This window comes from Plutella xylostella, chromosome 22 (genome assembly GCF_932276165.1).
Source record: "Plutella xylostella chromosome 22, ilPluXylo3.1, whole genome shotgun sequence".
Classification (NCBI taxonomy): Eukaryota; Metazoa; Arthropoda; class Insecta; order Lepidoptera; family Plutellidae; genus Plutella; species Plutella xylostella.
Window position 1 is genome coordinate 9658539 of NC_064002.1, and position 26759 is coordinate 9685297.

At 38.0% G+C, this 26759-nt stretch overlaps 1 protein-coding gene across 3 annotated transcripts in view; it reads right to left on the reverse strand.

The window, feature by feature from the left end:
- Window positions 1-26759, reverse strand: part of LOC105385723 (putative uncharacterized protein DDB_G0282133) — a 113553-nt gene that overhangs the window by 30709 nt on the left and 56085 nt on the right. For 2 of the 3 annotated variants that reach the window (XM_048629306.1, XM_048629305.1), the window contains exons 3-4: window positions 15951-16006; window positions 15029-15168 (exon numbers count right to left, since the gene is read on the reverse strand). In XM_048629306.1, coding sequence (XP_048485263.1) covers window positions 15029-15168; window positions 15951-16006 — 196 coding nt within the window. Of the gene's footprint in view, window positions 1-15028; window positions 15169-15810; window positions 16007-26759 lie in introns of all 3 variants that reach the window. The other variant, XM_011556145.3, reaches the window with a different exon arrangement.

Below are 26759 nucleotides of genomic sequence, written 5' to 3' on the forward strand. Positions count from 1 at the left end.
GCTCATCGAATTCATCAAGCCCAATGCCAAGTTACCAGCCTGTGCCCTGTGCCGGCGCCGCATCACAAACGGTTTAGCATTTGCATTAACATGTAATTGCACTGGTAGGTGTAGACCAATGATTCAGGATGTCAGATATTTATGTGAGAATCTGTTGCATCGCCAATTAACACAGGATACTAAAAGCTATTCCACTAAATTTTAATAGTTTTCTAGCGTTTGCTTTCATAATTTTCATAATTGAAGATCTTTCGTTTCTACAAAAGATCTTTCTTTGATTTCTATCAGTACTATTTTATTTTTTATGTTAAGGTACCTACTTATGTAGAGGTAACACCTGTGCATATCTGAGTATCCGAAAGAGAAGGATAGATTTCATATTTTTTTAAATATATACTAAAACATATATTACAAACAGTATTTTTATGTACTTAACGCTGATTGATAGAGTAGGTACATAATTGCAATCAACCAAGGTTTAGGTAAGAAAGTTTTAAGGGTAGATTTAAAGAAGGAAAGGTACTTAATACATTTATAATTATTTTAATATTATTTATAAAAGTGTTATACCGACTTGCACTATGCAATTTCTGGTACTAACAAGTTTGAGATAATCTATAATAACCGCAACAGGAAATGGATGTCAAAAGTGAAAAGCTATTCTATCATGACATTCACGTTAAGTAATTATTTTAGTAGAATGGCCCCACGGATGTTTGTACGCCTAAACAGACGATAGACACCTCCCATACGATGCGATATGATCTAATGATTTGTTAAGTAATTGAGTCGTTCATATAACTCAATCGTTCAGTACTTATACATGTTAGAATTCACAGCGATTGTAAATTAAAAAGGAGAATTTGAAATATTCATAATTGTTTTTACGATTCTTTGATATTTGACAATATTACTAACATCAGGTTATTTTACTATGGATCGGAAGTCTGAAACAATTGAATAAAATATCATACCTGTACAGAATTTTGAAGAATTACATGGAATTCATACGTTTAAATTAAATAAAAGCTTTACAGACGAACCTCACGGTTAGAATACCGCTACTACTAGGTAGGTACTTACTATTAATTCACAGAGGTATCAAAACAAAACAAAGTAAGCCCTCCTCAGACGCTTCGATCGCATAACCCGATAAGTCTAGAATTCCACCACCTCATTAAACTAAACTTTAACCACTCAAGTATCAAGATATGTCAAGTTGATTCCGTTGAGGTGTACAGCACTGGTACCGCGACGCTCACGCGATTTGCGAAACTTCGCAACGAATAATCGTTCAAGTCTGGAACTATTAGCATAATATAAAGACTTCGTCTAACCAAGCCGTTAATGGAACTTATAAATTTACATGCGCGATACGCACGCGAATTCCTAACTTATCATTTTCTTATTACTTTAGACTTGTAGCAGACTGCAATGCAAAAGTTGGGGTGTCACTTGTCAGCATGTACCAAAGCACTTAAAGGCTCTATTTTGTATGCAAAAATATTTATTTTAGTGTAAAATTATTTTCTTTTCAAATGCAGAGTTGCAGAGCCGCTTCGCATGTTACTTTTATTTGAAAAAGAAATTAAAATTACTAACAATTTTGGAAATTACAGGTATACAAATATCATGTATATCATAATATCATCATAAGTCAATGTATTTTTTATATACAACGTTGTCTCTCCATCAATAAGGGTGCGTTTTAGGTACCACCATAACGTACGAACTGACAAAGTAAAGACTGAAGTAAATATTGCACGACGAGAACGAATTTGTGTTTGAGTTTTATATTTAGTGGTCAAGATTTGAGGAAAAATAACCGGACTTTTCGCAGCATGACCCTTATTCTAAAAGAAAAAGTTGAACGTGATCGACGGGGGTATGAACCAAAGATTCATGGATTACGGACGAATCAACTTTCAATCATCTTTCAATCAATTTTTTTTTATTATTTATTTTCGCACTGTATAACTGCGACACTGACACAGATTTATAAGTAGATGAGTTTGGTTTTTATTAAAATTCAAATCAGAAATGTAAAATTATTTAATTTTTTATTGTTGATTCAAGAAGAAATCAAGATTGAGTACTTTGTTGGTATCGGAAATAAAGAATTATGAATGATACGAATGATAAAGGTTTATAGCTACAAAATACACTTGCTATGCCAGTAGCATATTTCAAATAATTTTGTAGAGTTTAATGTGAAGAAGCCAACATCAAGAAAAGTCTTAGATTCACTTGCGTGAAGGAAACCCGACACTTCCATAAAGGTGCTAAACTGAAACGGAGTCGTTTCTCAACACATCCTTTCTTGAGAGAATAGTTTTTTGCAGCTCGCTAGTTAAGCTCTGCTTCTTACTATCTTGTCCGTTAGCTGTGGAGTTACTGGGAATTATTAGCATACGGATATCTCGTTTTTGTCTTTCGAATACTTTCTTCTAAAGGTCGATTTCAAACGAACATAGTAGAGCTAGAACGAGAGCATTCTTTCAACGATAAATGCATGTACTTTGACAACTATATTAAAAGATCATAGCTAAATAATTTCAAAAAGTATGCAACAAATCTAAAACACAGTTACTATCTCTACTCGCATAATAGTAGGTACCTGTTTACAAACTTAAATGATCGTTTTTCCAATCTGATGGGCTTGATTAGAATAATGGGATATGTGTTGATTACGATACATCAAGATTACATCTCAACATTGTATACCTTCGTAACAAGTTATGACTCAAGTGAACCGTACACTTGTGATAATTAACTCATTGTACTAAAGCATATGTTACACTGGCTGATTCGATTACAAACAAAGACAGCGCGAAAATAAATGAAATGTCAATTAAGACTGCCAACAATAAAATGGGCATATAAGATGGCACAAAAAGATATACAAACTTATAAGCAAACTGGGTAGGTATTGCACACTGGATAGAGAGATACGAAGAGCAGATTGCAGCAATTATGCCTGCATGTGAACCTCACTGCATTGTTCACGTGTATTACATTAGACCACGGCCCATGTGGCGCTTCCCTGTGTAAATGTGTAAATTTTAAATCAAGAACGATAAGAGACATGGCCGCCAGCTGATGGCGCTAAACGTAAATATGATGACAGAAATGCAAAACAAAAACAAGTGTAATCTTACCATGATCTACCATTTGATAGTAATATAATACGCATAGAGAAGGAAGAGATTAAAGCTGAAAGAAGCAGCGGTTTATGCAAGAGACACGATGTTTTAATAAACGGTGAAGTTTCCACGAGTTAAATGGAGGTATAAGGAAGAAGAGGACTCTAATTCCACATAATTTCCTAGTGTTGCGGTTAAAACTGTTTGCTTGTATGCAGAAAAACTGGTCCACGACAAATTGCGGCAAATTACTGGGAGGTGAGGTTTACCGCAGAGAACAAACGCGGCCGGCCAATCAGCACACGCCGCGCGCGCCTACTTTATTAGCAGATAAGATTGACCCTTTATCATATATACTTAATTAAGGAATGAAAAACAGCTTTATTTATTTTATTTTAAATGGAAAACTTACAGCTATTTTGACAAAAACACTAATAAGTTATAGGCAACAGAGAGCTAATTACAAGTTTTCACTAGTAGACATGCAATAAAATACAATACAAACATATCTTCTTGGAGTTACATAAACACAAAGAAGCAGCATTAAGTTATTAAAAATTATTGATTAAAAATACAGAATGTTTCAAATACCAATGATATTAGTATCGAACGCGGAATACAGCGATCAATGGAGCACGTACAACCATTTATGGATATCATATCATGATTTATGATGTGAAGTCTCATAAGACCAATGCGATGTGTGACCGAATGCGGATACCGAATAAATGATCCTCTTCCTGCAATCAAGGCGGTTTTGTTAGATCTGATAAATGTCCCTGAGTAACTTAAACATAATCACCCGCTATTAATTCGCCACTAGCATAATTGTTTAGCTAGGCCATTGTGTTTACAAATATTAAAAGCTAGCTAGATTTGTAGTTCCCTGTTAAGGACCCATAAATATTTGCTAACAAGCGTGAAGCATGCAAAGTCAAACTCGTGACAAATACTTCCACTCCGATGGGTACTTGGCACACCTTAAATTTACCAACACATCTATCGCTTGAGGTGTAGAAAACTGATGTCATAGACAACAGAATAAGCAAAGGTCATCGCAGTTCAGCGGAAGAATCTGAGCGTGGGGCCATCAATATCCGTAGCCGCGGGAAGAGAAATTGGTTCTGATTTGTCTCGTTAATAAGGGAGCTCATTAGAGCGAGGGTCAGCCGCCGCCTGCGGACCTCCGAGATCTTTATTGTATGACACCGCACGATATTCTCCGTACTAAATAGATTATATTGTTTACTAGGAAAGTGAAATTGATCGTGATGCGTAGGCTGCCTTTGTAAACATTGCGCAAGCTCAGGAAGCTTCCGAGAAACAATGGCGCGTTATTAATGGTGATCGGAGATCGCACATGCACTGCGGCGCCACCGACACTTTTGCAACTCGAGCGCTTTCAATGGGGTCCCGCGAGCGCCGCGTCGCGATAACCTTTCGTGGCTTTGTTCCGCTCAAGGATAGTGCACAATTTCGTCCATAAAGCTCGCAGAGTTGAATTTATAATTCACGGCAATTTGAATGCGATTCGTCCGCGACAGTATCTTTAGTGGTGATCTCGCGAGGCGTGACGCCGCGCCGCGTCGTGAAATGATATCGTGCCTCCGCGTCGTGACGTTCCATGTCGGGAACGAGTGCCTTATTAAAATACACACAGATGGCGGACGGTCTAGGACAGATCTTTGACCTGAGGCTGCGGAAGAGACCGAGGTCGAAGCACTTCCGAGGAATCGCTAGACAATACTGTTGGTAACGTTACTTTCGACGAGAACCTAGCGGTTTGTCAACAAAGAAGTGACCGCGGTCAATACTCCACTGATAAAACTGAACCGCTGCAACGGGTCAGTGAGTTTACGTTCGTGAAATAGGCGATGTCGTGCCTATCGCGATGCGTCTGCTATAAATCAGGGACTCGAAGATGACCGCGGAACAAAGAGCACCAATAACACGCCACTTATGGGAGTCAACAGACTATGAAATTAGGAGGTCGTGTGGATGGAGATGATAAAATGGAGCGTAGAGAATAGATGAAAGTTGCGAATCGATGGCGAGGCGCCGCGATAAGGCAAGGCTGAAACACAATCGAAAGAGGATTTACGTTGTCACGGGACAAATGAATGCGAAGCTGCGGTGTGTGAATATGGCGATCTCATTATAGTTTAGGATTAGAAACTATCGCAACCGCCGTATCTGAGAACTGGAGCAGATGGTCGACTATTGTTGCAAGCGAGAGGTTTCGCGCGTTATCATTTCTCTGCTAATAGAAACTTCCTCTTTTTTATCCTCGTCTAACGTCTATACAACTATTAGTTGCTACTGCTACTCTTACTTTTTAGAAAAGAGTAATATTATAGGTTCGATGAGAAAATTGAGAGTTTCATCTCCGGTGTGTAATCAAATGATTCGTTAATATGTTGTAAAATATGCATTAGCTAAATGTAATTGGACAGCTCCGTCAAGCGTCGTCAATATAGGAAATGCATTAACACTTAGAAACGAGCGTCATCCTGAAGAATGATGATTAAACGATTTGCACAAAGCAGGAGCTACGAAGACTCGTTGATTAGCTCGTAATTGACACCCACTGACACACATCGGAGAGGAAGCCACGCGGGGCCGGATATCAACACCAAATTAACTGAGAACTGGGTCCGCGGCAGACGTTCAATGCCAAGGTTCCTCCTCTCCAAATATGTAGTTTATGATAGGACCTATTGTTGTTGTGTACAGTATGCAAGCTACGGTAGCTGATTTCTTACTGTTCAGCTAGAACAGTGAAACGGTCTAAAAACCTAAATAAGCGCTATTGTAAGTAGTAACAAAGGAATGACAGGTTGTGGTCCGATGAATAGAGCAGTACGTTTGTTTCAGATGTTCCCAAGACGTAGAACACGTAATGTGGAAATTGAGGCGATTACAAACAATCTAGACGCTCTAATAACTGTAATCTTGCAAACTGTCTAGCGTTTGCACCAAACGGGTAGCACGCCTTAACTGATTAGTGCGTTTTAACTGCAGAGACGATCTTTGCAGAAGCTGACGCCCTGGCATTCGGAGGCGCGTGCCTCCAAGGTATTTACAGAGCAGGAAGATATTGTAAACAGTTTTAATTGCCAAGTACCGTGACGAGATGCAAGCGTGTGACAAAGAAAGGCACGGGTCAACGATTCAGCTAACGGTCCACGCGGACGTCAGGCGCAGGCAAACCCGTCCGGCCGAGCCCCGGACATAAACAACGCCCGGTGACAACTACATAATACAATATACAGTTTATGATCCTGGGGACAGCGTTTGCAACACTGACGTCGCCACCCTGACACATAAACTTACGCCACACAAACAAATCAAGAAGATAATAGCAAAGCTACTGCAACAAATCTCGTCGTTATCACCTCTAGACGCTGTAAGTCACTCTTGCTTTCTTATGCCACATTCACGTTCACTTTCGTCAAATTCGATCGCCGGCTGTCGTCGTTCAGATAACCATCTGTGGACACACGCGACGGCCATGACGCGGCATCGCATTGGGTGGAAGCTGTCGTGACAATCGTCGGTGAAAATGTACCAGAGTGACCACTCTATGTGTCGAAAAACTAAAGTTTGGAGCGCTGCTGAGTGCCACGACTCTATTTCGTTGTGTTAACGTGCCGATTGCACGACACCTCTCGTTCGTTCGTTTTTCGTCAGTATAGAGTAACCCGAATCGGATCGATTTAAATTACATCGCGCATTTACATAAACGCTCAGATAGTACGAGTCGTGAGACAAGAAAACTCAATAAAGATGGACCGGTCAAGGAAATTGTATTGAGGGAAAGCCGATTATATTATTTATTTAGGAAAATCAACAGTTATAGATGATATACCTACCTGCCATTATTAATAGTGCCCGCGTATCAAATTACCCGTAATGTTTATTTTATACCAAATGTACATAATTATGTAAATAAATACTTTATATCTAGGTACTTTGTTATTATGTACTGAAAGTAGACTGAAAGGTTAATTACAGCTGTTTTTGTGAAGTATTAGTAATAATATGTCCGGGTAATTCTACTCAATATCGTGTTATAGTGTAGTTGTTTAAGACGAAACAGACGCATTGACTGTTAATCATTTTAATTTACTTAATACAAGTGTCTGCAGCTGATGAACTTTCTTCGTTACATTTATAAATGAGGCATTAATTAAAATTCCGGACTTTTCGTCTCCGTCGCGTCTCGGCTGACATTTCTCACCATTATCAGATGCCGCGAATCTTAATACAGAATTGTGTACAATTACGGAGACTTTCTCACATGTATGGAGATCGCTTTCGATAGCAGGCGCGGGTCAGGGGGGTCACTCTATACTGGCGAAAAGCGAACGAACGAGAGCTGTCGGGCCATCGGCACGTTTATCACAAAGAGATAAAGTCGTGACTCATGCAGCAGCTCTCCGAGACTTCGTTTTTCGTCACATAGAGTGACCCCCCAGGCTCAAGCCGGCGATTACCGCCACCGAACTGCCGGTTATTGTTTACGGTAACAACACGACTACAAGCTAATAACATTTAACGAGCATATCTTACTTCTCAATGAGGTCCTTGTGAAATCGACCTCGGAAAATGTGGGTTTATACGCACTTTGCATGACATTTCATTAGGCTCTTATGATGTTTGTTTCTTTCGAGCGTTATTTGTAATGTGAAAGTTTGGCTGCTAACACTGCATCTTTTATTACAAACTCAGACACAATAATGGTTGATCGAAGAAAGTTTCTCTAGTTAACTCACATTGAGTAACAACTCGGTCATATCAACTACTAGTGTAATGTTATACAGCGTCTATAGAGCTGCTTAATTGAACAACGTCGAGTAGCCTTATCAGAGCTCTTTCAATCACCGATCGCAGAGTTAATACGCCGAAACTAGACAAAAGTATCAGCTAATTTGCTTGTCAGTACAAAATAATCGACAATGATCTCGCAGTTTGTTGCCGAGACCGCGCGTCGGCGCTCGAAACTAAACCGTTTGCTAATAGTGAGAAAGCTCAAATTAAATAAGGCGAGTGAATAGTACTTCGTTAGCAGTAAAAAAAATTGTTCCCAGACTGCCAAAAAACAAAAATGACCTCCCGCAACACATTCATAAGACCTTTTTTTCTAGTCTCTTCCCTACTTCCTTCCTCTCATCGGAAGAATCAAATGCGAGTCAATTTGAGCGTGTTATGTGGCTCATCGCCGGAGGTGCAACTCATTAAGGCAACAAAACACTTTCGCCATCGTTGACGTGCCATACTCGTTTCTTTATCATCAGCCGCATCTAATCGACACATCGTCTACCGCTGATTGGGAACCGGGTTCACACGATACCTTGTCACCGGCGGTTTCCTGTTGGAAACGGATGGAAACCTGATAGCAAAATGAAAACAAAACTTCTCCGTCACACCAATTACGACCATAAATCCTGCGCGGCAATTAGAGTCAACTTTTGAGACTATTTCCTTTTTTGTCTGCCGTGTGGTGCATAAATTAGAATGATGGTCTAAACGGAGATCAAAGGCGGTTGGATGAAGTCACGACAAGATGGTATCTCGGCATCTTCATAACACGAGTCTTGACGCGATCATCTACCGTATAGCTATCCGCAGCTGCATCACAGTCGGCTGATGGATTATTCCGCGGTGCAAGTGGCAGGTGATCCACGCAGACGCTAAATCTTCATTCCAATGCGAGCCTGATGGATTATCATCAGTTCCTCCTTTCGCAACATATTCGGAAATGTAACTTGACGTATATATCTGCGAGTGTTGGCCTCACGAAGCACGATTGGCGATAAATCCAGTCGTGAGATGCTCACGGCTCACGCAAATTGCTAAGCAAATATTTATTTGATACTATTTTATTCACATTTGACATGTTCCTGGTGCCGTGATCCTCTAGACTTCTAGAGAGTCTAGAGCGTCTTGCTGTGAGTTACACGGGTGAGGTGGTATGTCGTGGGAATCAAGCCTGATTGTGAGCCATGTTCGTCGTCCCCTTGATTTGTTACTGTTGTGTCCATTATTATGGCAGTTCAATAAAGCATGACCTTAACCGTGAATACTGAGAACAGTCCATGATCGATGCACGACGCCTGGGTTTACCACTTTCACTTGCCAGCACTGTGACAGTTCTCTTGTTCCAATTTTCCATATTGGACTACAACGAAAAAATAATATTTACGTTCCCTTATGTGGCCAGTGAAAGGCTCTCTTTGTTTGGGTTTTCTTTTGCTTTGTGCTTAAGAAAAAACCGTTCTAGATTCAAATCAGATGGTCATACTTGTACGCGTCGTTCATTCGTGATCTTTTTGGGTGGTACTCAGACAATAGGTGCTCATTGGTGGTATTCAAATTTGAATGTGTTTGCATTTTCCTTCTAACTGCAAAACAACATATGTACATGTAAGGTACTAGTATAAGCTAGGGCAATCCGCATAACATTACATAATCCACGTAATGCTGGTAATGTCTTGCATGTCTACCCATCGCGATATTCTCGACTACTTGTTAACGTTTTTTCGGCGCAAGAGCAGCACGTCATGCGAATGTATACAGTTGGAGAAAATTACAGCAATGTCAGTTTTAACTTTTGACAAACAACGGCCATGTTTGACGGGAGCGGGAAAAGTGAGTGACAGTTTGGCGTTAGATTTGTCAGCTTGTGGATGTAATCATAGCTGTGTAAGAAGTATTAAATAATAAAAAAAAATCTATAGTGTTTGTTAAAAATATGATGAAGCTCTTCTTATTCATCCTTTGTCAAACTACTGCTGGAATTGCAGGATACAGGTCTCCTCAATGTTTCACCTCTTAGAATGAAAATAAGAATTAATTTGGAATAACATAATTTTACTTTACACATTTGGGTGAGCATATATTGAATGATATTACAGAAAAAAACAAAAGCTTTTAAAACATTTCATCAGTTGGACTCCGATATATCCTTCTTAATTACTGACAGTCGGTAATTAACCTGCCATTTCTGCCACTTTCAGGACATTGATGGATTTTACCACTCATTGAAGTTCAAGATATGCAAGCAAGTGAAGTAAGAGGTAAGCAGTTAAATAAATATTTACAAAAATATTTAAATTTGAAAGAAAGAAAGAAAGAAAGAAAGATAAAACTTTATTTGACAATGACAGCAATCATACTTAATTATACACCATAATATATAAACTCACGTATAAATTTGCTGTCCGCCAAAAAGGCGTCCACTCAGCTATTGCAGCGCCCTTGGCCACAGCCAAGGACACCGCGCTGGTGTTTCAGTGGAGGCCTCTTTAGTAGTGACGCACTATTAAATAAACAAAAAAAATATAAAATAAATATAAATAATTTACCTAATGTTTAAGTCTTCGTACTCAAATTCAAACAGATAACACTTTTTTTTTGTCTCTGCAATAACGGATTGTATCATCATTCACGATAACAAACTCACTAGGACCACAGAATTCGACGCAAGCTTTTAATTAATAGCACGCGCTACTCAGCATGCTGTCTCGCTCTATCGGCGCAACAGGAACAATGTCCACTACAAATCACATCACTTTCTTCGCGATTTGCATGCCACAGCGGCGGCGATTTCAATAAGTACACAGGTACCAATTACACGTTATATTTCACGGTGATTTAAACCCTGTTCGGGAGGTTTAGTTCCGCGGGAACTTTTAGTTTGACCCGCGCCGTGGCGATTTGAAAATATCTCTTATCGCCTTCATGCAATGTGAAAGAGTGTGAGAGGTTCATGTTTGTGGCATGTATGGGGCAATACTGGAGATATACCTAAGTACTAAACTTACATTAATTGTACACACAGCACACACACACACACATTGCAAGTAAAGCTAGTGTACATAAGTATCTATCTAATTATTAAATTTTACGTCAATTAAACCATTTGAATTTGAAATTTGAGATAAACTAATAAACCAATCGAAGCGCAAAACCACCGCAAATAACCTATTTATACCTAATAAAATATAACAACCTTGTGGTGTAAAACTTGAAGTCCAATCGGGACCACACCAGAAGAGCCGTCGTCCTCGGGAACGAGTTGTGTGGCCACACACAGTAAGTGCTGAAAGGGAACGCCGAACGCCAGTTACGCCAGTTACGCTTCTGGTTTCATCATACTAGATATAAATATTCGCGTTAGGGTCCATTAATGGTGGACGATCGCGTTTAGAACCATGACTGAATAAATAATCTGATGTTAATTGAAATTTGCAAAGCGTAGGCCTGCGGCGTTTTTAAGCGAAACTTGAATGTAAAGTAGAGTAAATATGGTAAAAGTTCTCAGCAGAAAATGGACTCCTGCGATTATATATATGCTATAGGCCAGACGTGTAGGCAAGTACAGCATATGACGAAAACCCAAACCAAAATCTATGTGAAAAGCTTACTTAAGCTCTAATGGCCGCAATCCCATGTTATTGTGGTGTAAAGAATGAACATGAATCAGTAATTTTTCAGACTACTCGAGTGACGTATCTACTGTGTCCCCTTTATACATACGATGCACCCTGGGCATAGACTAATACAACCTGGGTAATCAACGACTGAGAACAGATCTGACTGGCCAACCTCGCACTATGCCACGACGACAAATTCTAGCCTTGCTGTGGTGTTTGTCGACACGGTAAGAAGAAAAGATTTTTCATCAACCAATAATTTGTCATTTACTGTGTCCAGACCTTTTCCAATAAAGAAAAGTAATATTTAGTTCGAAATTCAATATAACTTTACAACTTCTATAACACTTTCTAAGCTTACCTACTCTTAATGTTGGTGTAAAGTTATTCACTTAAATTCTGTAATAAAGCACTCAAAACGCGTGGGCTTTAAATACAGCCCTATAATATTCACGTCCAAATAAGGTTAAGCCCAGCTTTAGCACTGTACCTCCTAGGTAGCCTAGGTTTTACGATAAATATGAAAATCGACTTATAATGTTAGCGACGGTAGATTGATCGGTCCTATAATAATATGGTAAACCTGAAAAATTATCATAAAAATAAGTACCTAGGCTCTTAACAAAGGCTTATTATGTCTAGGATTCTGAAGTTATAATAATACAACATTTTGAAAAATACAATATCTTGAGGTCTTTGCTCACAAAATATTTTGTTTCATAGCTTATATTCGGAACACTTAAATCCAAAAAATACAAAAATAATATATTTTTAGTTCTTATTCCCATAATTCATTCAGTTAACTTAGTATGCATTTAATAAATTAACTTAACGTATTAAAGTAATAATTAACACAGAAGTAGAGACACGCCCGATAAGTTACAAATGGACTTATCTGTAGTAATTTAGCTAAAGTAAACACCATGTAATTAATAATTATAAATTGATACTTAATCGAAATCAAGTAGCGTGGGTGTGAAATTCGTGCTTGGAACATGCTATCCGAGCTAGATCTAGACCCAGAACCAGGCATTAAGCTAATGGGCTACTGTTGAAATTATTTTCTACGCTGTTCAAGATTGTACTTATGTACTTATCACACCTATTTAATCATTTATTCACCTATACGTTAATTTTGGAAGAAAGATTCTTATAAGAAAGCCATAAATGATAAAATGGACAAGTACTTATGTGTTGTTGAGTTGGACCTCCCATTCTGACTGTGTACAGTATTCAATTTATTGTATTGGTTTCAAAGGTAGGCTTGCGGACGTAATACAGGATTGGTCGGATTGGTCAGCTGTTGCCATTGACACATGAAAGCTGATAGATGAATGAAACTTTTTTTTCGTTTGTGGAGAAAAGCTAAGTTGTTGTTTTAGTACTTAGAAGTTTCTAAGTGATAGTTGTGGAGGAAATCCAAAGCTTTTTGTTGTTAACATGATTTACGTTTTTTTAATGCTCACTACATAAACATTTTAATTTCACTCTCACTTAAGTTCCCAAAAAAACTTCTTAACAATTATTAAGTACAATAATCTACTCAAGGCCCTTTGTCCCTGCTGAGGGACGTCAGGATGGATGTATGTAGGTATGTATGTATGTATGTAAGTACAAAAAGGTAACTCATATTCACTCTAATTATGAGCTTTATAGCAATGTCCAAAACCCTTCATTTTCTTTCGATCGAAAGTAAAAGTGAATTCACGTGCAACCCGTTCCGGTAGCCGGATGCGAGCCGAATACAGAACTCAATACTTGCTTTTAAAAGTAAATAGTTTGGAGGAAATAATAAGTTTTACTGTATCCTTTAATAATGTGGTGTTTGCGTAATACCCACCTGGGATTCCTGGGAACTTGACTTACGTCATTGAAGTGGACCTAAGAAACGTAGAGCTTTTTTACCGACTCAAAAAAGCTACTTTATTTACTGTATTGCTTATGTATTTTTACATTTGAACTTACGAATGTTATTGAATCATAGATAGATATAGTACATACTCTAAAAATGAGATAAAAAACAATTAAAATACTTGGCAAACACAAAAAATATTATTTTGATTGCCCATCTGTGACTATTTATTACTCTATCCTTAATCTTAATCTAAAGTCTCATCTGTCAACCAGTTGAGATGTCAAGTTCAAGAACCAAGTCCAAAACAAGTATTTGGGAGCTTATTGGAGAGTCTAATTTATAGATGTAACTATTTACAAGTCCAATATTTAAATCATGATTTGAAAGCTACTAATAGTTTCCGATCACACTTTGTTACAAATTAACAAAATAAATTATATGTAGGTAGGTATATTATAATTATGTCTACGTTTTGGCGCCATTAAACCTGTTTTTGAGTCGGTAATTTTCAGCAATTTGTTTATTATTGCAGATATTATAGGAAATGCTGTTTATTAATTGCATCACAATTGAATATCATTGTGACAGCAACAATATGTTTTTTTATGACGAAGCGAAGCTCGCGGGCAACAGCTAGTAGGTAGGTAGTTTGTAAGTTACAACGAAAGTCCTTGCAAGGTCAACTGCTATGAACAATTGCTCATTCACAAGTATTATGCTACAGTCCATCCATTCATGTTCAATTTTGTGACCTAGGTAAACATGAGTGTTAAACTGTTATTCTAAATAAATAAAAAACGACGTTACCTACCGAAAAAAACAGTTCATAGTTTTGTCAACTTTGGGTTTGTCAGAAATCGCAAAAGAATCATAATTTTAATAATCCTAATCATACTTAAAACTATTCCATAACTTTTCATCACGTTTAAGGGATCTGATGAAACATGACACACTGTGGCGTTACTTACTTATTATTAGGTAAAGCCTGATAGATATTAGATATAGAATTCCATTGAGGATTTAAAATAAAAATAAGCGGCCAGTTTCGCACAATTCCAAATCTGAACGGACGGCTGTTTCCTCAGAACAAGCACGCAGGTTGTTATACAACGCATACTGCATGCAGGTTGCATTGTGCTCCTACGCGGCTGTACACACCCACACACAGACCTTGCAAGGACGATGTAACTGATCTTGAGCCGTGGGCTGAAAATAGCTTTATTGTGCTAATTACCCATATTGTTTCACGGTTTTGTGTAGTTATGAATGGGTTTGTATGTTGTGTTACGTAAAATACTTAGTAAAGTATATTCATTGTGAATGAGAACACATAGATATGCGGGCGACTTCGACTGTAGTTTGCATGAAACTGCACTTACCTACAATCTTGCTTCGCTTCGCCCTAAAAGGTTTTCTCGTGGGAATTCCGGGATAAAAAGTAGTCTAGGTCCTTCTTCTGGTTTGTTAGCTACCTCCCTACCAATTTTCAGCACAGTCGGTTCATTAAATTTTTTGAATAATAAAAATTGAATTCATTGAATTTTTACACAAATCCGTTCAGCCGTTCTTGAGTTATACACAAAGGCACTTACCCAGCCCGCAGATGAGATAAGTAGGCGGCGGCTTGAGCACGGAGCGCGCGTAGGCGCCGCGCACGGTCTCGAGCGCGCGCGCCGGCCCGGCCAGCAGCAGCACCCCCGGCGCCACGTAGCCGCAGTACCGGAGCGAGGATGTGGCCGCCGTCAGGGATTCAGCACTACTCGAGGAGCCTTATAGCGACGCTTATGTGACTCTAAGGCTGCTTAAATCCCGGTGTATTATACACTTACCTACAATCTTGCTTCGCTTCGCCATAAAAGCTTTACCCGTGGGTATTTTGGGATAAAAAGTATGCAATATTATTCTCTAGATTCTTAGCTACTTACCTATCAAATTTCAGCAAAATCCGTTCATCCAATCCGGAGTTATAAACAAAGGCACTCACCCAGCCCGCAGATGACATAAGTAGGCGGCGGCTTGAGAACGGAGCGCGCGTAGGCGCCGCGCACGGTCTCGAGCGCGCGCGCCGGCCCGGCCAGCAGCAACACCCCCGGCGCCACGTAGCCGCAGTACCGCAGCGAGGATGTCACCGCCGCCACAGAGCCAGCACTACTCGGGGACGCTTAAAGCGACGCTTATGTGACTCTAAGGCTGCTTATATCCCGGTTAAAACACTTAAACTACAATCTTAGTTTTGCTTCGCTATAAAAACTTATCCCGTGGGAATTCCGGGATAAAAAGTATCCTAGCTCATTTTCCTAGTTTTTAGCTACCTACCTACCAATTTTCATCAAAATCCGTAAGCCAATCCGGAGTTATAAACAGTTTTACATACCCAGTCCGCAGATGAGATAAGTAGGCGGCGGCTTGAGCACGGAGCGCGCGTAGGCGCCGCGCACGGTCTCGAGCGCGCGCGCCGGCCCGGCCAGCAGCAACACGCCCGGCGCCACGTAGCCGCAGTACCGCAGCGAGGATGTGGCCGCCGCCAGGGATTCGGACCACCAGCATTTGGCGTTGGCTGCCAGGAAACTCTGTGGAGAGGTGGAGGTGGTTAGTTGGGGAACGCGTGTAGAGGAAGTCGGAAGTCGGAAGGCGGTGAGCCATGTGGGAAGGGAGACGCATAGGAGGGTTACTCTATACTGACGGAAAACGAACGAACGAGAGCTGTCGTGCAATCGGCACGTAAATACAACCGACCGACCGACCGCTCCGATACTTCTTTTTTCGGAGGGTACACCCGAGTTCGCGTTGTTCTATGGTTTTTCGTCATATAGAGTGCCCCCAAGTCTGTATATATGTGATCCAAATACAAAATGTCACCTAATTTATTTCTTGGGTGTCTAAAAGTCGTACAAATATTGTCCTGAATGGCCCACTGAGGTGACTCGGAGACCTTGCAGCTCACGATACGATTTTTGCAACATAAAGTCCGAAGCTCTGAATATACGGATTTTAGATACAGGATCTAAAAACCGTATATTCAGAGTTTCGGACAATTGGCGACTTCCTTAGAAAGAGTCCAGTGGAACCTCAAATGCACTGGTTTGTTAACATCTCATGTTTTTGCCACCATAAAATTACAAGCAATTACATTTTAGATTTGCATAAGATCTATCATTATGTATTTTGTTCCCATTAGTTTACAGTTAATGTTCATTTGAGTTTTATCTATCATTGTATCTATGACTAGTTAACAATTATTATCTAATGTGTGCGGGTTTTTTGCTACTGTAGGGTGAACGACCTGTAGCATTAGTAATTATCCGCGTCTATTGTTTATTTTTGAACATTTACTGTGAGTATGAGTAGACCGGTCCCGGTGTTTGGTTTTTAAGTTGAATTTTTACACCATGTTCAACTGCTTATTTTGCAGTAAGTATGTCGTTTCACGGTATTTATTATTCAATACATAAATTTACTTAATAAGCACCAAAAGGTCTAATTGGTAGCAATAACAACTCGAGCAGGGTTAATTCCGTTTCGTAACTGAATTTGGGTACTTCATCACCAGCGGCGAGCGCGGGTCAGGTTCGACCTAAAGTGCATCGATGACGCAACATGCAGTAGTTTGCGCTGCGAAATGTCAGACGAAAGCTTAATCACCGGGTCAAGGACCTCGGATATCAGCGAACGGGACAGAGCGGAAAGGCCGAATTGGAAATAAGCCTCAATATGTGATTTAATTAACGCTCGTACGAAACGATAAATTTAAAACGATGTTTACCTACGCTTACTTTGCATATTAATGCAAGCAACTTTGAAAGGAAACGCGCCGACAACTCTGAACGCACCTAGTTTAAAATATTCAACAAAACTAAACTTTAATAACTTTCATCCCGTGACTTTGATAAGAGCCTGGACGGGCTCTACGTGCGTTTAGAAACCTTGTTTTATAAGACTAAAGGCGTAAATTACTGGCCGACGATATCGACGAACATTATGCAGATGGTCTGTTTTCTTGGGCGTGATTTTAATATCTCGGGGCGTCACGGTGAGAAAGTGGATGAAAAGCGACTACGCTGACAACGCGGAGTTATGTTGACCACTCCACTACGTCGTTTATGTACCATGTACATGCCATAATATTTATACTAAGTCGAAGGCCTATGCAGTAAGCTCATGCAGACTTAAGATGGGATTTTCAAATCAACATGTTAACAGCACAGCAAGCTTGCTTGTTAACATGAACTTTATAGGAAATCAGAATAAAGCAACTAAAAATGTTTGCTGAAATCATTCGTGATTTCAGCAAACATTTTTAGTTGCTTTATTCTGATTTCCTTTAATTCACTCGTGGGCAATAATTTATTAAGTCCGTATAAAGGTCTTCGCACATTATAACAACTCCACGCCAACGCGGCAGCAACTCTACTCACACTCTCGATGAGTAGTCAACTAGATGATCCACCCAATGGTCACTAGTGGACAACGCGGTGTCAACGAGTGGACAACGCGGTGTCAACGAATGGACAACGCGGTGTCAACGAGTGTCACTAACTATCTACCTTTCTACTACTTACCTGCTGTTGGGAAACTGAAAGATTATTTGAGTCGCAAACGCATAATCGTTACGTGGACAACGTGTGGTCGTTGCGTGGACGACGTGTGGTCATTGCGTGACAAACGTGTCGGGGTTGACCTTTAGTGTATGATGCGTAGGCCACTCGTTGTACACCACTTTATAATCATTTTTTTAAAATTAAACCTTGAACATATGACACAGGGCTTAAATATCAATGTCTAGCATAGAGTCGAGTCGCTGGTGAGTTGTTATAATGTGCGAAGACCTTAAATAGGTTTGAGTATGTATATTTGACAAATATACCTGTAACCTTTAAGCTTAAAAATAAGGTCAAGACCACAGCTAATATAATATCCGCAATGCAGTCATAGCTAAGACCAATCAGGGTCAGACCAAGACCAAGTAGACCAGAATAACTTACACATCGCTTTTTTAGATATTTATATGAACTTTAAACTTAAGTTTAAACAGTTTACCTAAATAGGTACACACTCAATTGCAAAAATTATGCTGTTTAAAGCATATAAGCCGGCCCTCGTCATATTGTCTTTAGTAAATTCGGTGATGAATGTGATGATGAAACTAAAAATTATGACGTTTTGGCTTTGAACCAAGCAATTAAAACGAGGGTGGCTTCATGGCTTGCACCATACGGTATTATGGAAATTTAAGTTTTCTCTGCCATGCTTTGTCATGATTCGACAAACAGCAAGAATTGAATTTAATCTCACCTAGAGGGGTGGTGCAAATCATCCTTAGTTTTTTGCACACCGCAATTTCAGGAGTTTGGTATTCATGCAGAAGTTTGCTTCTGCATAGTCTTGGTCCTATGGTCAGTAGTCAGAACACAATTTTTTATAAAATCTTTAACATAATTTATCTGACAGCTTAGCTAGGTATTGAAGTATTTGACCTTTCATGGCACCAATTTCAATGCTATTTTAGATAAACAATTTTTTATCACTCTGGTATATCCTGTTCATTTATTAGCAAAAAATATTCAAGATATAAACTGGAAATAGCTACACATGTCACTTGAAGTCACATCCATAAAAAGACTATCCTTATATTTTTGAAGTTGTAGAAACAAAACAGCATTCATGAAAGTAATAAAATAAAATTCGTAAAATCAAAATAAAATTGTAACTTTTCAAAATGTAACTTAAAACTTCGCTAAAAAATTACTAAAATCTATAATCATCTCGACCACAGTACTTTGATATGCTTTAACTTTAATACGAGCATAGCAGTTCAACCGGTCGCAAAGAAAACGGAAATTAAAACTTTAAAGATCAATAAGTGTACAAACTAATAATAATAGGGCTACATTCGGACTTTCACTAGGACAATTTCACTTAGCACTCCTTATTAAGTAACTTGATATAACCATATTAACGGGCGGTAAGTCATTGGAGTCATGTGGGTGAGATTCCTAAAGTTCATTCATACATTGAGCTGTCTTGAGAGATATGATTTCACCACTATGTATGGCTCATACGGTCACATAGGGCAATGAACGGGAAAAAATATGGTGCCTATAGAGTAAATGTAAAAAAAAACAATGCAAAGAAAATATGCTACCTATTACATGTATTAACGGAGAAATGGTGTGTACGAGAGTGACGCATATATACGGGCCCTATCGTAAAGTCAAAACGAAGTAAAATTAACGACGTATACTGTTTGGTGCCGAAAATCGTTGTCAAAACAAGTTCACGATAGCCTGCTCTATGTGTTTGACATAGCAGCTGCAAACTTGAGTATCCTTTTTACCTGAGATTTTAAGGTCCTACAAATTAAATCCTATAAATTCCGACATATTCTACAAATCTATGAAATTTTGCATTTCCTTGGTCCATTGCACTGTGTAGTGTGTTATTTAATGAAGAAAAAAAAACGCATGCGTCGTTCCTTTTGTCACGGTCTGGCGCTATCTTCCCGTGAGAGCGCAGGCGCAGGTTCAAATCCCGGCAATTATTTTTCTTGCACTCCGTAATTTTCATAAAAGGAAACAAGCGAATAATACAGCTGTTGTAACATCGATAGATATGAAAAATTATGCTATATTACTTGCATAAGTAAAAGACGTAAGTGTTCAACTGGACTGTCAGATGTTTTCAAGCTGCCCGAAGGCCTCTGACTAGGCTAAGCGACTGCTGCTGAAACAGCATCCAGACCCAAAGGCCATCCAATGGGAGAACGTACCATATGTTGCTTAACTTCTATGGTCAGTGGTGATAACTGAAGCTATAACGACTACGGACGCTTTAAAATTTTGAATACAAGTAAAAGTATGCCACCGATTACTTGTGGTTTCATTAAATATCTAATTGTCTGCCCCCAAAATAAGAACCTCCATCTTACACAGTTAATTCTACCTAATGGCGCAACTTGATACTTATTCCATTGCGATCCTAATTATCTGATTATCGTGACCTTTACCTCAAATTATTTAAAATTAAATAAATAAGTAAAACATAATTACTTGCACAAAGTAAACACAGTAGTGGAAATAATAACACGTCATTATGTTTCACAAACACGCTCATTTAAAATGATCAAGCTTCATAATGTTATGAAAAGATAATTAGTATTATCATTTTTATTTAATTGAATAAATACGTTGTAACTATATAAGTAATTTGTGTTAGCGTCAGTGTGTTTAAAATACACTCATGGCAATGAAAAAGTTCCACTCGCAAAATGCCGACAAGAAACGACCCCACTTTTTTCAAGCATTTAATTTAAAATTTGAACAATTATGTTACTGTTTTTAGTTGCTAATATCCTGACGCTCTGTTAAATGTAAGTACTTACTTCAATGTTGAGCCAGGCGTCATTAAGCTAGCATTTTCAGTTTAAGACTAATTGGTGCTTTTCTTAGTGGAACCTTTTTATTGCCCGTGAGTGTATTACATACTCATGTATTTACGGTGGTTAATGTGATTTTAACTCAATAACCTTCAGTTTATATAAAACATCAACTTTTAATTTTAATAAATGAGTCGAATACTAATTTCCTCGCGACGGAAATACCCAGAGAATATATTTCGAAACACTCGGGAAGCACATTGGAATCGGAACAATATTATTATTATGATACGGGATTGCGGGTACAAGACTGCTGGACAAAGGAGAATGGCCATTTCTCTATGGCGCCATGACCCGCCAGATCAGCCATTGATGAAACATATACCTACTGATGTGTAGCCCATGACTAAAGTATAACCTGGTGTAAATTTTATTATTATGAGGCATGGGAGAACGAAGATATCGGTGCTGAAAGATCAAGTATTTGTACTGAATAGATGTTTCCCTCATATTAAGATTTTTTTTACACGTGGTATAGATTTTTTAAATATTTTTCCCTCATTTAAAACACCGTTACTAACAAAAATAGGTTTGGTTAGTGGCTGCAAAGCGGGTCAGATTTGGCCATTCTCATTTAATGCATCTCTAAACGGTCTGTCCCAGGTAGGCCTAGCGTTTTAGAACCATTGTACGTTAAAATCATAACTATAAATTAAACAGTTAATTATACGACTGAAGATAAATAAAGATAATACCCCCAGCATTCCCTGAGCTTTAACAGTAAACGGATAACATAACATAACCTACAATTAATGACTGAGCCACCGACACAAGACGGTAAGTAGGGAAATTAAACGTTTACTCACCATTTAAAATACCACTGCATATAATTGCTTAGTTCAATATGTACTGTTATTTGCTATACTTATCGATTGACATACTAGGAACCGCGGGCGTACCAGTGGTATAGCAACTTAGATTAAGAATATACGAAAACGATGGTGTATTAATATTTCGGTTAAGTACTTACTAAATATAGACCATCTTCTATCGTCTAAGTCTTAAGCACTACCAATCACTTTTTCAACATCACCAAAGGTTATAACTGGTAGAAAATGCTGCTAGCATTAAATTCGCCTTCGTTCCAATTTACTTTAAGCAATAAAGAATTTAATAATAATAATACTTAGTGTGTACAAAAACAAAGCCAAAGTGTCCGCATTTTGTTAACTGTCAATCCGTTTTAAGCCTAATGACAACCATTGTAAGAATGAATAAAAATCTTGTATGCATTATTGTATATATAATTGGTATTCGTATATATATATTTATAGAATTTATAGTATATTATGTATATTTTATGTATATCTATTAAGTTAATTATCAAGTGACTTTATTTTGTTTTTTGCTTTTTCAATTTAGTAACTACTTTTTTTTTTGTTGCACCTTTCTACTAGTTTTTCTGTACCTCCTGTAGGTTGGCTGGTAGAAAATGCTCTTAGCATTAAGTCCACCTTTTGTACACTTATATTTCATATTTGTGCAATAAAGTATCAAATAAATAATACTAGGAAAATAATACTAGGTCTTAAATCAAATGCACAGGGTATAGATAAAATCAACTTAAACATGATTCTCATGACTCTCCCGTTTACCCTTACCATAATAACATTAATAATAAATAAGTCGATAGAGCTATCAGTTTACCCTACAGACTGGAAAATTGCTCTAGTGAGACCAATCCCTAAAATAAACAACCCTCATACTCCTAAAGACCTAAGACCTATTTCTATTCTCCCATACTTATCAAAAATTTTAGAAAAAGTGGTACTCGACCAGGTAAAAGAATACGTGGAAATAAATCAGATCTTGCCTAGTCTCCAGTCTGGATTCAGAAAGGGTCACAGTACAACGACAGCGTTAGCAGATGTGACCGATAATATCCTAACGTCTCGTGATGCTAACAAAGGTACCATTCTCACTCTTCTTGATTACTCAAGAGCGTTTGACTCGATAAATATGGAACTTTTAATTTCAAAGCTATCATATTACGGTTTTCAGCCACAAACTCTGACCTGGTTCCGCAGCTACCTAAACAATCGCTCTCAGAAAGTAGCGATAAGTAAGTCGGACGGATCGCTCCTTATCTCCACCACAAAACCTTTACAGAGAGGAGTGCCTCAGGGCGCTATTCTGGTACCTCTATTGTACTCACTGTATACAGCTGACCTACCGGGCTGTATTCAGAACTGTAGATATCATCTATACGCAGATGATTTGCAGCTGTACATCTCGGCCGAAATTAATGGCATCCCACAGGCTCTGTCAGACCTTAATGCCGATCTACAGCGAGTGTCTGAATGGTCTTATAGAAATTGTCTTACTCTCAATCCTAACAAGTCCAAGTTTATGCTTTTAGGAACATCAAAACAAGTTCAGAGTATGGTCAGACTGGACCCAATGATAATGGTGTCAGGCACTCCTATCGAATGTGTCAAAGAGGCTCGTAATCTTGGTCTAACTATGGACAGTGAGCTACGTTTTGAGAAGCATGTACTGGAACTTGTTAGAAATTGTTTCTACAGACTAAGAGTACTATATAATATCCGCAAATACTTAAGCGAGGAACTAAGAATTAGCCTCTGTGAGTCCTTAGTGCTGTCTAAACTCAATCACTGCATTTCGGTGTATGGGCCCTGCCTTCTAGAGAGGTCGCAACGACTCATCCAGCGAGTACAGAACGCATGTGCCCGGTTCTGCTTTAGCATTCCACCACGGACACATGTCTCTCCGTATCTCAAAAAAGCCGGAATCTTAAACATGAAGCAGAGACAAAAGCTTCACCTTGCAACATTGCTATTCGAAGTGGTACACAAAAAAACTCCTATCTATTTGTACGAAAAGCTCGACTGGCGATGTAGCCGAAATGCAGCAAGGTACCACACGCCACCTCTTGTATTGCCACAGAGTAAAACTGCAGCCTTCCGAGGCAGCTTTAAGTACCAGGCGACAAAGTGCTGGAACAATATTCCCCCTCCACTGCGCAAACTTAAGTCCAAGCACCTCTTTAAGATTAAACTCCGCCAGTACCTAACATGTATTTAAGCTTCCAGCACTTATCGCCTTATCCTGTATTTTATTTTAATATTATACTATTTTTTATTGATTAAGCATCAACCTTTTATGTATATTTATACAAACCACACTTTAACACATTACCCTATTATATTATGATATGTATATATATTGTTTTAAACTATTAACACAAAGATTCTAATTTAAACATAAATCTTTCGGAGCAAACACAGCACGTTTATATCATATTATATTTTAGCCGCGTACCACCTCAACTCGCTGGTTCTGGCAGAATTACCAGCGCTGTATACTTTTTTGTACAGCACATGCTGAGTCAGAGCCATTTTACTGACATAATACACACCACAATTATTGTTATTCTTTATGCCACTGTACCTACATTGTTGTTTTGTATTTGTGATGTGTATTTTGTGAGTGAATAAACGATGTGTCTATGTCTATGTCTATGTCTATGTCTAAATAAATAAATAAATAAATAAAGTCACAAATCTTCTAACCGAACTGATTCAAAATTAAAGCTCAGTGGTAGAAGTGGGGTGTTATTTGTCGTGACGTTTCTTTTGCAGAGACACGCCATCTTTCATGCATTGTTCATCTAAGTATAGCAAAGTGTGTCGATGATCCTAGTATCATATGACGGAAAATCAGAACGGATCAGTTTCCGTTCTACATCACTTGACCGGCAGTGAAATGTATCACCTAGGTCTCTCTTTAAGTAGTCTAGGAATACCTCTTCTGCCGATAATTTCAGCTACCAATGTAAAAAGCTAATCAAGTTTTCTAATTATTTATTTTAAATAACTGTTTCGTTATCACACTAGATTGATACATAATATTGCATATTCATAAAATACTCTTAGATATTCATGATATGATAGCGTTCTGTGAGGTCCAAGTGATTGTAGACATCATGTCGGCAATAAAAAAAATTGATTAATAATATTTTAAATTAATAGTTTATCCAAAATTTTATAGTGATATGTGGGTAGGTGGCTAGGTAAGGTACTTTCATTCAAGTTTTTTAAATGAAAAAACACATTATAAACCTATGAGAAAACTAAATTATTACGATAATAAATAATTGATAACTTTATAGCCTATATTGTCAACATTACGTAGTAATAGACTATACACCGAATGAACAAAAATCTATAAAGATGCGATTTTTCTCATGACTTTCCAATTTTAAGGAGAAGTCGACGCGTAAAATATAAGTTTTATGTTTTAATAGATAATTGTTAATTATAATTTTTATCCAATATCTTATTTTATATCTTGTTACAAACCTTTAGTAAAACTAAAGCTTTAAAGTATTAAGTTTTAAAAGTTTTACTTATGTGCGCAAACCCAATGTTAAAACATACCACTCCAAAAATTGGGTCGGTACCATAAGAATTTGATACTGCTGCCTCCTTGCTACGATACCTACTAATCTAGGATCTGACACATCACATCACTACCGATTCAACATTTTAACAAAGCAATTAACTCAGTAAAATAAACCTCTCACCGAACAACATACGGTTAATTTTTAGCTGACCGCTCGCTAAAAGCCAGTATTCTATCTGAAATTGAATTTTGAGCGGTTCAAAGGTGAGCGTTATGCAACAGTGTATCATGAAACGAGATGTCGATTCCGACTCGATTACTCGAGTTATGTATTCGATTTTTCATAGACAGTTAGACAGATTGGAATCAGCTATTCTAATCGGGTAACGATCTATTATGGCTATCATCGGCAATATTTATCGCTGTGTTGATGTGTTGATTTAACTGTTTTAGATAGAAATAGATTGGAGAAAGTACTCGTGAGGTTTAGTGTTTAATATTTTGAATAGACCTGATTATGCTATTTAATTGGAATATGTACCTAACATACCTACTTGTTTCAATCAATACAGACTTGTTCCCGTACCTATCGTATTAATAATATTATCTTATCTTATTATCTTATAGATCCGGATCTTTTTTATCATAGTTTAGAGTGAAACTACGTCGTCATCTAACCATAAGGTACAATTTACGGGTTTCACCAACAACATTGGTCTATAAGTACCAGTATAGTATAGTCGGTATATACGGTCCGTGCTCACTACCTCAGCAATTTAGAACAGATTAATTAGGCAGTCTTTTCTTGTACCCCATGTTATTATATATATATATAATATATTTGTATATATTTATGATTTATATGTATTGTATAGTATTTTGGTATTAGTAGGTTTAGGGTCATATATATTATATATTTATTTACTTAGTTTTAGGGTTTAGGTATTATTTTATTTTAGGAACTCCACAATCATAATTATGTTTTGATCTTTTTTTTTCTCTTTTTTGCACACCCGTACTTTTTGATCCTCGTACCTCCTGCAGGTTGACTGGCAGAAAATGCTTTTAGCATTAAGTCCACCTAGTTGTACATTATTACGATTGTAAATTGTGCAATAAAGTATAAATATATACGAAATAGTTTCTCTGGCAATAAAATACTCAATCAAACCTTCGCTAATGAATAGGTGCAAGAAAATGCGAAACAACATTAATCATTGATTGACAGTTGCAATCGCACATTTGTATGATCAAAATGTATTTATTTCTGTAAGGGCTTGAGGAAGGCGGTACATCATTAGTCATTTTCATGAATGCAGCTCATTGAGGAAATCATTTCCATTCTATCTTGAATAAAAGTTTTTATAGTTTACCAAAAGCTATGTTCTTAGATACTTACTCTGTTTTCTTCCATTAAAATAAATAAATATAAAAGAAATATCCAGAGCTGTCGTGCGATTGGTAGGTTTAATACAACTAGCTAGAGCTGTGATTAGCGCCTACATTATGTGGTAAGCGATAGTAAC